This window comes from Lagopus leucura, unplaced genomic scaffold (assembly GCF_019238085.1).
Source record: "Lagopus leucura isolate 7727_CA_CO unplaced genomic scaffold, USGS_WTPT01 141-3_obj-0_obj, whole genome shotgun sequence".
Classification (NCBI taxonomy): Eukaryota; Metazoa; Chordata; class Aves; order Galliformes; family Phasianidae; genus Lagopus; species Lagopus leucura.
In genome coordinates this window covers 22,087-33,731 of record NW_024964279.1, presented here as the reverse complement: position 1 = coordinate 33,731, position 11,645 = coordinate 22,087, and the positions used below count along the sequence as shown (strand labels likewise).

The 11,645-nt window shown below is 61.8% G+C and overlaps 2 protein-coding genes across 2 annotated transcripts; both read left to right on the top strand.

Annotated features, from left to right (window-relative positions):
- The first annotated feature begins 2,178 nt into the window (after positions 1 to 2,178).
- ACTG2 (actin gamma 2, smooth muscle) lies at positions 2,179 to 4,867 on the top strand. Its single transcript, XM_042891960.1, has 9 exons — positions 2,179 to 2,272; positions 2,948 to 3,119; positions 3,206 to 3,334; positions 3,418 to 3,528; positions 3,611 to 3,695; positions 3,778 to 3,939; positions 4,013 to 4,204; positions 4,343 to 4,524; positions 4,628 to 4,867. Exons 2-9 carry the CDS (start codon positions 2,994 to 2,996, stop codon positions 4,769 to 4,771), a joined length of 1,131 nt encoding a protein of 376 aa, XP_042747894.1. The 5' UTR covers positions 2,179 to 2,272; positions 2,948 to 2,993; the 3' UTR covers positions 4,772 to 4,867.
- Positions 4,868 to 5,506: 639 nt separating this feature from the next.
- On the top strand, positions 5,507 to 6,847 carry DGUOK (deoxyguanosine kinase). The gene is made up of 7 exons (XM_042891964.1): positions 5,507 to 5,597; positions 5,678 to 5,787; positions 5,861 to 6,009; positions 6,085 to 6,232; positions 6,308 to 6,423; positions 6,496 to 6,595; positions 6,701 to 6,847. Exons 1-7 carry the CDS (start codon positions 5,507 to 5,509, stop codon positions 6,761 to 6,763), a joined length of 777 nt encoding a protein of 258 aa, XP_042747898.1. The 3' UTR covers positions 6,764 to 6,847.
- The last annotated feature ends 4,798 nt before the right edge of the window (positions 6,848 to 11,645 follow it).

Here is an 11,645-nt window from a genome sequence, read left to right as displayed (position 1 = left end):
TTATTTGCTGCAACAACGAGGGCTGAATGTTTTGCGGGGGGTTTCCCACCACCCGTGCCTCTCTGTGCCCTCAGGCACACAGGAACGGGACCAAGCCCGTGCCCGAGCTCCCAGCCAGGAGCCCTCAGCAGCGGAACGTGCGAATGTTACCCATATAGGGAGGTGCGGAGGTCTGGCGGTGTGCGGGGAGCTCTGCGTTCCCCCCGCTGCCCTCAGCCTGCGGCCCCCTCCCGCTCGTGGCGCTGGGGTTGGCCTCGCGTGCCGTGGGATGCCGGGCGTTCCTGCGAGCATCCCAGGCTGCCTGCAGCCCTCCCTGCAGCCCGGGCACGGCCACGCTCCGGCAGCTGGATTGGCTGCGGTGGCCGAACCTTTCCTTTTTAGGCTGCGTCTGCTCCGGCTCTGGGCTCTGCCACCGCGGTCCCGGCTTCAGCCTCTCCGTGCCGAGGCTGAGACCCAGCACAGGGACTGCTGTGGCTGTGGAACAGCCCTGCGTGGCCCTGGGAGAGAACCGGGGGGCTGAGGAGGGCTGGGACCGCTATGGTTTGGGCACAGCGGGGCTGGAGGTGGCGTGGCTGTGGGCACAGTTCCCTTTTCTATTGCTGGGACGCCGTCAGCTCTGTGTGGCTGTGGTCCCCCTGCAGTGTGGGTGCAATGGAACCCTGTGGCCAGGCTGCCTCCATCCCACCACTCCCTTTTGATTTTTTTTTTTCCTTACCCCTCTGCTGGGTTGGTTTTTTTGTGTGTGTGTTTGTTTGGCTTTTTTTTTTTTTTTTTTTTTTTTTTTTTGCAGTCATATATGGCAACCTTTTGCCTTGGTGACCTCATGTTTGGCAGCAGGCCTTGTGACGCGGGCTGGGATGGATGAAAGTGGCTGCGGGTGTCTCGCGTGAGCTGCGGTGCCGACAGCACTGAACACTCAGCTGGGACCTGGGGACACATCCAGCCCCCAGGGACGGGGGGAACTGGGGCAGAGTCACCGCTGTGGGACGCTCTGGGACCGTGCCCACATCCTCACTGATATAATGACAGCTCCGAGGCCATGTGGGATCTCCTGTGTCCCTTTTGGCAGCGGCCCCGCAGCTCGTGGGTCCTCACTGCTGCACCCTCACCTCCCCACCCTCACCCCGAGAATGGATCGGGATGCAGCAAAACAAGGCAGGAGGCAGTGCCTGCGCTGTGCCTCAGTTTCCCCAGCTGCAGCCTCACTTCCCACAGCTCCCCATAGCAGCTCCGTGGCTTCCTCCCATCCTCAGGCTCTTCTGAGAGGCCCCAGAAGAGGACGGCTGCCCTTAAAAAGGCACCAGGCAGTTCAGCAGGTGCTGTGTGAGGGATGGGGGCTGGTGCCTTTGTCATGGTGGGGCACTGGGGTGGCCCCAGTGCTGCTCGGGGGCAGCAGATCTCCACCTCCCCCTGGGATTGGGGGATTGTCCTGCTTCCAAACCCTCCTGGAAGGCAGCTGAGGATGCACCCATCACGCAGGGCCAGGCTTGGAAGGACCACATGGGGCTCAACGATGAGGGTTTGGGGTTTTAGTGAGGCTGCATGGTGCCCAGGGGACCTTTTCCCTGTCAGGGTGAACGCAGCACTTCTAGGACTCCTGCAGCACCTTCAGCCTTGCACTGAATTGGGCCCATTTGCCCCACGGGGTCCCAACAACTGCAATAATGGGAGGGAAAAAAATCCCATGGAGGAAACCCCCAGGATGGAGACGCTGAGACACAGGGATGAGCACAGCACCTCGAGGCTGTGATGCACCGCCCATCACCTGGTGTGCTGTTGGGATGCCGAACCTCTTCCAAATTGGGATATGCCATGATTTTATGACTCAGGTGCACAGCACAGTCCCGCGCCATCCCTACAGCCACCGCCCTCCCGGGCAGGGTTGTAACCAGAAAGGACCAAAGGCCATCGGACCGGAGTACCTCCACCTCGCTTTTGCTGAACGTCACTTATAAGGACTTGTGTCTCGCCTGTTTATTGAAGTGTAGCACAAAAGGAACAGACTCACCAATGGGATGTTGCCTCCTAAGCATCCCCACATAGATTTTTTTTTCCCTTACAATAATTAACTGTGCTGGGTCCTACCATCAGTCCAAGGTCAATTTAATGCAATAAAACACCTTATATGGCCATATGGCTAACACACCATCACTTAGCCTATTTAGGGTCTTTGTGTAGAGAGGATCCGCCTCTGAGGTTTCGTGGGCTCGTGGTATTTATACCAAAGCAGATCGGGACTCGGTCCCAGAGGAAAGGAGCTCTCACGTCTGCGGTGAGTACTGCCCAGCACTGATTTCTCTTTGCTCGCGGGAACAGGAAGGAACAACCCCACCCCCCCTGCACAGCCCTGGGGGCTCTGGGGTGCCCCGGGGCTTTGGGATACCCCCAGCTTCATTTACACTGCATGGGGGGGCTGAGCCCCACCACGATCCCCCTCCAGCCACAGCGTCCATGGAGCCGAAGAGAACCAGGCTGCAGCCAGCGTGGGTTGCATGATTCCAGGCACGGAGAAATCCCTGTCTTTATTATTATTATTTTATTTGGGGCTATTTGCCTGCTTTCCTCCAGTCTGGAGAGAGCACATTTGAGCATTTTTTCCCATTTTTGGGAAAGGCTGCAGAGGGGCTGTCACTGAGATGGGATCGGCCACCGCTGGGCATCGCCTGCCCCACTCAGGGGTATCAGCTCAGGATGCCACGCGGAGCTCCCTGCCATGAGCTGACAGCTTTGGAGCAAACTTTGGGCATCAGCTGGCACGAGATGAAGGAGCAGTGCTGAGGCTGAGCATTGCCCCACTTTGAGCATCGTGGCCCGCATAGGATTTTGCCGAGCTGTGCATCCCCAGCAGCAAAAGAACTCAAACCCTCAAACCATGCAGAGCCCAACCTGGCAGCCGGGCAGAAAGCTGAATCTGCTGCATTTAATGCATTTTTCCCTCCCACCCCAGCTTTTCCCCCAGGTCCCCCTGAGCGCCAGCCTCTCCCAGCCCCACCATGTGTGAGGAGGAGACCACCGCCCTGGTCTGTGACAACGGCTCTGGGCTCTGCAAAGCCGGCTTTGCTGGTGACGATGCCCCTCGCGCCGTCTTCCCCTCCATCGTGGGGCGGCCCCGGCACCAGGTGGGTCCCAGGATGTCTCCTTTCTCTGCTCCTTCCTCTGATTGCTTAAATGAAGCTAACGAGGCCATTTCTCCCACTGGCGTTAGGGCGTCATGGTAGGCATGGGGCAGAAAGACAGCTATGTGGGCGATGAGGCGCAGAGCAAGAGGGGTATCCTCACACTCAAGTACCCCATCGAGCACGGCATCATCACCAACTGGGATGACATGGAGAAGGTGAGAACCCTCCTGGGACAGGGAGAGGGGAGAGGCCCGGTTCCATCCCACGGGATGACCCCACCTCCCTTCTGCCTGCGTAGATCTGGCACCACTCCTTCTACAACGAGCTGCGCGTGGCCCCCGAGGAGCACCCCACGCTGCTGACCGAGGCGCCGCTCAACCCCAAAGCCAACCGTGAGAAGATGACCCAGGTACGGCGCCGCGGGGTTCAGTGTGCGTGGGGGGGGGCGTGGAGATGTGTGACCCCATCCAACCCACCGCCCCTCCTCGCAGATCATGTTCGAGACCTTCAATGTCCCGGCCATGTACGTCGCCATCCAGGCCGTGCTCTCCCTCTACGCGTCCGGCCGCACCACCGGTGAGTCCCACATATGGTGTCCACCATTGGGGGTCCTTTGGATGCCTCCGAGCCCCATCCCTCACCCTTCTTCCCCTCCCAGGCATTGTTCTTGACTCTGGGGACGGCGTCACCCACAATGTGCCCATCTATGAGGGCTACGCTCTGCCCCACGCCATCATGCGTCTGGACTTGGCCGGCCGCGACCTCACTGACTACCTCATGAAGATCCTCACGGAGAGGGGCTACTCCTTCGTCACCACCGGTACGGGGTCAGGGATGGGGGTGGTGGGATGGCGGTCCCGCAGAGCCACGCTGAGCCCACCTGTCCCCTGCAGCCGAGCGGGAAATCGTGCGTGACATCAAGGAGAAGCTCTGCTACGTGGCCCTGGACTTTGAGAACGAGATGGCCACGGCTGCTTCCTCCTCCTCCCTGGAGAAGAGCTACGAGCTGCCCGATGGGCAGGTCATCACCATCGGCAACGAGCGCTTCCGCTGCCCCGAGACCCTCTTCCAGCCCTCATTTATCGGTGAGCCCACCCCAATGCTGCCCCATTGCTCACGCCCCAGCGCACCCTACTGCACCCATGAGCCATAGGCAGCCTTTTGCGGGAGCCCTGTGTAGGTGTGGGGAGGTTGGGGTGCTGAGAGCCTCCCTTCCATCCCAGGCATGGAATCTGCCGGCATCCACGAGACCACCTACAACTCCATCATGAAGTGCGACATCGACATCCGCAAGGACCTGTATGCCAACAACGTGCTGTCCGGAGGCACCACCATGTACCCCGGCATCGCCGACCGCATGCAGAAGGAAATCACAGCGCTGGCCCCCAGCACCATGAAGATCAAAGTAGGCGATGAGGATCATCCCACCCCAAACCCTCCCTTCGGTGGGGTGACCTCGGGGTGCTTTGGGGGTCCCGATCTCGCGCTAACAGCCCCTGCTTTGACAGATCATCGCCCCGCCAGAGCGGAAGTACTCGGTGTGGATCGGTGGCTCCATCCTGGCGTCCCTCTCCACCTTCCAGCAGATGTGGATCAGCAAACCCGAGTACGACGAGGCCGGGCCCTCCATCGTCCACCGAAAGTGCTTCTAAGCGCCCTGCCCCGTGCCTGGTCTAGGGCACCCCGCTCCTCCTCCACCCCACTGCTCCTCCCCATCCCCCACTGCGCAATAAAGCCTTTTCTCCAGGCTCTGCCCCCTCTCTGGGAGATTTTGAAGTGTTGTGGGGTGGGAGGGGGCGGGATGGAAAGCAGGGAGCAGCGGGGGGAGGATGAGCGCAATCCTGACCCCCAGCCCTCTCTTGGTGCCCCCAGCCTCACGGTCACGCTCTCACTCTGCTGTGAGTGCCTCCAACTCTTGTTGGTGCCCACACCGCACGGTGCTGCCCCGACCCCACAGTGGTGTCCTGACCCCGTGATTGTTTCCCTGACCGCATGGTGGTGACCGACCTGATAACGACAACCCCAGCGCCATGGCGTTGCCCTGATCCTATCGCGATGTCCCACCCCGATCTCGGTGCCCCAGCTGTCGCTGATGCCTCCAACCACGTGGTGGTGCTCGGACCCTACGGTGGTGTCCCCGACTTCTTCGCAGCGTCTCCTCCCCGCGCTGACACCTCCCTCACCCCGTCCCGGTGCCCCCTCAACACCACTCCCCGTCGCCACCCTTTCCTCGTTCCAACGCAGCCGAGACCACCCCTATGGCGGTGGTTCATTTGCATAAATCACCATATTCCCGCCCCATCTCCCCGCCCACGCACGCTGACACCGCCCCTTCTCCCGCGCCACGACGTCACGCGGAAGCAGCAAAGCCCCGCCCCCTCATTTGCATGGCTTTCGCGCGCGGCGACACCGGGAGCGGCGGCGCTGGGATGGGGCGGAGCGGCGCGGCGCTGCGCCTGGCGCTGGAGGGCAACATCGGTACCGGGCGGCGGGGCGGGGCGGGGCGGGGCGGCGGCGGAGCGCGAGTCCCACGCGTAACCGCCGCGCTCCGCCCGCAGCCGTGGGCAAATCGACGTTCCTGCGGCTGCTGGGCCGCGCCTTCCCCGCCTGGCAGCGGGCGGCAGAGCCGGTGGCGCGCTGGCGGGAGGTGGCGGCGGGCGCGGCGGAGGTGAGCGGCGGCGGTGCGGGGAGAGACCCGCGTGGGTGCGGACCCGCGGCTGAGCGCCGGCCCTTCCCCGCAGGGCGGAAATCTCCTGCAGCGGCTGTACCGCGACCCGGCGCGCTGGGCCTTCACCTTTCAGACCTTCTCGTGCCTGGGCCGCCTGCAGACGCAGCTCGAGCGGCCGGAGGGCCCCGTGCGGGTCTCTGAGCGCTCCGTGTACAGCGACAGGTGCGGGGCGGGGGGGACCCCGTGCGGGTCCGGTGCCGCTGCGGGTGTGTCAGCCCCCCTCTGCTCCGCCCGCAGGTACGTGTTCGCCAAAAGCCTGTTCGAGGGCGGGCAGCTGGACGCTCTGGAGTGGGCCATCTACCAGGAGTGGCACACGTTCCTCGTGGGGCAGCTGGGCGCGCACACCGCCCCGCACGCGTTCCTCTATCTCCGCGCCTCCCCGCAGGTGTGCGGGAGGGAGAGGAGGAGGAAGGGGCCGGGAAAGCGGTGCGGGTGCGATACGCGGCGCTTTGCTTCGCAGAGATGCCTGGAGCGGCTGCGGTGCCGGGCGAGGCCGGAGGAGCGCGACGTGACCCTGCGGTACCTGCAGCAGCTCCACGCGCAGCACGAGCGGTGGCTGCTGGAGCGCAGCGCTGAGTGAGAGCCCTGCCCGGTTCTACCCGCCCCTGCTCTGCCCCTCCCCAGTTCTGACCCCCCGCCCCTCCGCAGGGTGCATTTCGCAGAGGTGAGGCACGTCCCCGTCCTGGTGCTGGACGTCGAGGGGGACTTTGAGCACGACGCAGCTGCGCAGGACGCGCTGATGGCACGGGTGGGTACGGCACCAACTGACCTGCAGCCTTCAGCCTTCATCCATGGGTGACGCTGCCCATCCCTGCCGTGCAGCACAGCTGGTGCCATCCATCCCATCCTGCAGGTGGAGGATTTCGTGAAGGCGCTGCGAGATGGAGCTCCACCACAACACCCCGAGGCCAAATGAGCCCCGTGGCCACGAGGATGGGCACACGGCTGGCACTGCTGCTGGGCCCTGAGCTGCACTCCCTGCAGCAGCACTGTGGGTATCCACGAGGCCGCTGGGAGCTGCAGCCCTACACGTGCCACAGATCCCCCCCCACATCTGTTCTGCAGCACAGGGTGAACATGCTTGGGTCCATTCCAATGGAAAACAGGAAAAAAAAAAAAAAGAAAAAAAAAAAAACAAAGCAAAAATCTCTGCTTTTATTTGTGTTTAGGGTACAACAAAATCCAGATGCTTTCTTGTTTGTTTTTTCTTTTTATTTTCTCCTTGAAACCAAAAGCGTCACGCAGCTCTTCTCTGCCTCGAGCAAAGGAGAGATGTGGGGGCACCTCACTGTGCAGAGGATGAGATCCACATAGAACCCCCCCCCCTTTATGTCCACTGCTGGGGACAGGGCCTCCTGGGACAGACAGCGGGCTCATCTCTCCCTTTCTTCTTATAGGATAAAATCTCTCATGAGGGCTGCTACAGGTCAGAGGTGTCTTTCATCTCCTAAATCCTTTTTTTCCAGGGCAGGGAGAGCTTTGCTGTGCCCCCAGGTGGCTGTTAGGGCCTGTGCGGGAGTCGTGCATGGATAACAACAGCGCAGGGATGCTGTTTCTCCTGGTTTTCTTTCCCGCCTGGTTATCTCTGGGGGGGGAGGAGGGGGAGATTGGGGTCCCTGTGCTGCTTGCTGCAGTGGGGCACAGTGCTCAGCTGTGGCTCCCAGGACTGCACTGCTTTGGCAGGGGAATGGTGAGGGTTCGGTGCCCACTGGGTGGGCAGTGTCCTCATGTCTGGATTGAACACCCCTGGAATGGGTGGGGAGGGGGATGCAAGGAGGACTCTGCCCTGAGTGCGGGAGGCTGCGGCCACCTGACTGATCCAATGTAAACACGGGTGGGGCGGGTAGGAAACTGTGGGGCAGAGCAGCCTGGTGGGAGTGGGAGAGGGGGGCAGAGGCAGCCCCACAGTAACAGTGGGACCTGCGGAGCCCCCAGAGCCACCCAGCAACCACAGAGCAGGGTTCCCGGCACGGGCCCACAGCTGGCGACCCTACAACAACAACAATAAGCAGCAGGGATGCTGACATGGACCTCGCCAACAACGGTCCGCCACAGCCCTGCAGTAACCATCAGCCCCACCGCTGAGTACCCTGCAGTAACACCCGAGCGGGACGCTGACGCAGCCCTACAACAACAACGACCACCGCCGCACACCCCCACCGCCAGCTCCCGCCCCCGCCCCCCCCCCCCCCCCGGCCCCCCGTTCCCGCAGCGGAGCGCACCTCCCCTCTGGGGCCACCTCCGACCCCACAGCCTTTGGGCTCAGTTCTCCCCTCGCTCCCCGCAGAGCCCCGCGTTGCCCTCCCCGCACCCCCCCGAGTGGCGGCCGCAGAACAAAGGACGGCGGCGGCGGCTCCATCGCTCCGTCCCCAACCCCAGCCGTGCCGACCTCCCCCCTCCCCTTTTCTTAATCGGATAACGCTCTTTCTGTACGTATCGGCAGACAGAAAGTTGCCGCTGTGCTTCGGGCTGAAATTGAACGAGCGAAGGCTGAAGTTTTGCAAAGAATTAAGAAAAAAAAAAAGGGGGGGAAGGGAAAAGCACCCCTGTTTGCCAAGAGTTTGGGGCGCATGGATGCTGTCTGTTGGAAGCAGGGTAGCAAAGTGAAGTCGTCTCTCCCGTGCTTCCCTCTGTCCCTGCATGAGCCTTCAGGAGGGGGAAGCAGGGAGCCCCTCCTCACCCAGCGCATCACTCTCCCATGGCCATGGGGCACTGAGAGGCGAGTGCTGCCCTCCCTGCACCCCCCTGCTGTGGTTCGGGGCGATGTGCGGGGTCAGAGGGTGCTTATCTGTGGGCTTAGGTTGGCTTGAAGGCTGCAGTGATGGCCCCCAAAATCTCAGCTGGTCCCCTCAAAATGCCAGCGCGTGGGGATGGGGGATCGCCCAGCACTATGACTTGTTTCTTTCTGCCAATTCTTCGTGTTAGAATGGCTAAACACTGTGCAAGAGCTCTCCCACCGCCACCCCCATCCCCACCCCCGTGCTGTTGGGGGCCCCACGAGAAGGGGACAGCCCTGTCCCCAGGCCACCCCGCCCTGCCCAGCGCCCCTGGCACCAGCTGCGAGGCCAACAAGTCAGGGCAATTTCTGTATCTGCACATGTGACAAAGAGTGCAGCACCTTGCACCCACATTTCTGGTTTTACCGGCTTGGGGTGGTTGGTGGTTGCAGTGAGCTGATTTATGATACGGCACATACGGTTCTTTAACCATAGGAGATGGCGAAGGTTGGCCCTCCCTTGTCTCTGGGGCTCAATTTCAGGGGGGTTCCTGGCTCTTTTTGGTTGTTCAGAGCACAGTTTTTACTTCAGGCAAAGCTTTAAGCCAAGAGGTGTGGATGGGGCAGCGCTCCCTGCTCGTCACTGTGGGATTCTGCCCTGCACCAAGCGTTGCTACTTCACTTTTTGGGGCCTCACAGCCGCTGCAGCTGGATGAGTGGCTGCCTGTGAGGGCAGGATTTTGCCTTAAAGCCACAGGCAAGGTGACAGCTGAGGCCCAGGGAGCAGCTGATTTTGGGGACACTGGGGCTTTCTGCCCCTGCATTGTAAATCAGCCCCTTTGCCTCCCAGCAGCACGCACTTTGCCCTTGACAAAAAGCCATTAAAAATATCCTTGAGCCTGGACTTTGAGGCTGCCCTTCTGCGTCGCTGCAACGTTAAAAGTGGCTCAATAAGACACCGCTGGGGATGATGGTGGCAGCAGAGGGGCTTCCCCAAAGCCCCCCTCATGTCAAGGGGCGAGAGCTCCCGGCGGGTCTCTGCACGCCCTGAGCTCAGCATGCTGTTCCCACGTCCCCTTGCCTCTCCCAAGGGTTGGCTGTACCATGACCGGTTCTGCCTGTTCCTCCCTGAGCGCCGCTGGCTGTGAACCTCCTGTGCTCAGCCCTCGCATCTCCATCACTCCAGCACTGCACTTGTTCTTCCTCCTGCTGGGTTTCTTTGAGCCATGGGTATTCTTGCAAAACAGAGAAGGAGGATGCTGGAGGCTGAAATTTGTCATTGCTCAGTGATGCTGCCAATGCCACCCTCCTCAAATGGCTCTCCATCTTCCTGCTTCATTAGTGTAAAAAATCAGCCTCTCACCAACTGCTCCCTATCAACACAAAAAGCACACTGCAAAGCCCTTCTTGGCTGCCCTCCATCAGCTTTGAGGGAGCAAATGCCGAAGGGAAACCCTGGTACTGGTGCACGGGACCCTGAGCTGTTCTGCACTGAATTTGTCCATCTTTTGGGCAGGAGGGTTTCCCTGATTTCATGGAATCATAAAGGTTGCAAAAGATCTCTAAAATCCCCAAGTTCAACCCCAGCCCACCCCCTGTGTCCACTGACCCAAGAGTCCCATCTCCATGGCTCTCAAACACCTCCAGGGCAGTGACTCCATCACCTCCCTGTGCAGCTGTGCCAGTGTATCACCACTCTGTCTGACAGAAGTTTATCCTGACACCCAAACGGGTCAGTGTTTGCTGGCAGAAAAGCTGTGATATCACTCCAACCCAGGACAAGGAGGGTTTGTCCCTGAGGAGGCACTGGGGAGCGGGATGTTACACCACCACTGTGATTTTGTGGTATAACAGCCTAAATGGAGGCGGTGGACCCTGTTTTACGGGCCGGGTGTGAATTCAGCCACTTTGGGGACGGCTGTGTGACACCTGCCACACCACCACAGTGCTGCTGCCACCTCCTCATGTAGGGCACACGGACCACAAGTCCATCCACACCCCGTTCACCACAGCCTGGTCCCACTGCCAACATGGAGCACGACAGCATCACAGCACTCTGGTTCTGTGTTGGTACCTTCAACCACCACCCACTCTTGATGCTTTGCTCCTGCTTTGTTGTGACCCACTTTGTGGTGGCAGAACGTCTTGGCCAGGTCAGCTCACAGCAGCCGGGCCTGTGGCCAAGCCTGCGGTTGGGCCTGCAGCTGGGCTTGCCGCTGGGCTGCAGCCAGGCCTGGAGCCGGTCCTGTGGCTACTGCTATCAACTTCAGACTACGCTGCTCTGTGGCCATGTCTCTGGTTGGGCTCGTGGCCGGGCCTGCAGCTGGACACCTATAGCTGCTCCTGTGGCTGGGCCTGTATTAGGGCCTGTGGCTGCAGGGCCCGTGGCTGGGCCTAAGGTTGGACCTACAGCTGCAGTGCGGCCTATAGCTGGGCCCACAGCTGGATCCATAGCCGGCCTGCAGCACGACCCGTCTCTGCTCCCGTGGCTGTGACTGCAGCCATGTCTCCAGCCGGGCCTGCGGCTGGTGCTGCCGCTGGACCTGCAGCTGCTCGGCTGTCCTGCTCCGTGCTTGGCCTGCAGCCGAACCCGCGCCCAATCCCTGCGGTCGGCCTGCAGCCCCCCAAACCGCAGCCCTCTCCCCCTCCCCCGCCCGACGCTCCGGGACGGCTCGCTGCTGGCCGCCGTCCCCGGGCCACCCCCGGTCGGGGCCGCTCGGCGGGTGGAGGCGGAGCCCCCCCGCGCCGGGGCGGGCGCAGCGCCGCACAAGATGGCCGCCTCGTAGCGGCGGGGGCAGCGGCGGGGCGAGGTAGGGAGCGGCGGGGCCCGGCGGGGCCGGGGCGGGGGCGGCGTGGCGGAGGTTGGGGACAAAGCGGGGCGGCGGGGCGGGACCCCTCCTTCGGCTGCCCCCCCCCCCAACACGGGTTCCCCGTGCGCCCAACCCGCCCCGGTGCCCCCCTCCCCCCATCCTTACCGAAAAATACCGTTTTTCCGCTTTTAATATATTTTCCGGCGATTCCTGCCTCCCAACCCCCTCCCCTTTCTCCGCGGTTCTCCCCTCCTATCCCCTCCCCGACCCCC

What these genes read in the sequence shown, in the direction of transcription:
- DGUOK (XM_042891964.1), top strand. Translation starts at nt 5,507, where the DNA reads ATGGCTTTCGCGCGCGGCGACACCGGGAGCGGCGGCGCTGGGATGGGG. An exon ending in TGGCGGCGGGCGCGGCGGAG is followed by an intron (nt 5,788 to 5,860) that starts GTGAGCGGCGGC and finishes CCTTCCCCGCAG; the next exon opens with GGCGGAAATCTCCTGCAGCG. An exon ending in AGGACGCGCTGATGGCACGG is followed by an intron (nt 6,596 to 6,700) that starts GTGGGTACGGCA and finishes CCCATCCTGCAG; the next exon opens with GTGGAGGATTTCGTGAAGGC.
- ACTG2 (XM_042891960.1), top strand. Translation starts at nt 2,994, where the DNA reads ATGTGTGAGGAGGAGACCACCGCCCTGGTCTGTGACAACGGCTCTGGG. An exon ending in CTACTCCTTCGTCACCACCG is followed by an intron (nt 3,940 to 4,012) that starts GTACGGGGTCAG and finishes TGTCCCCTGCAG; the next exon opens with CCGAGCGGGAAATCGTGCGT. An exon ending in CTTCCAGCCCTCATTTATCG is followed by an intron (nt 4,205 to 4,342) that starts GTGAGCCCACCC and finishes CTTCCATCCCAG; the next exon opens with GCATGGAATCTGCCGGCATC.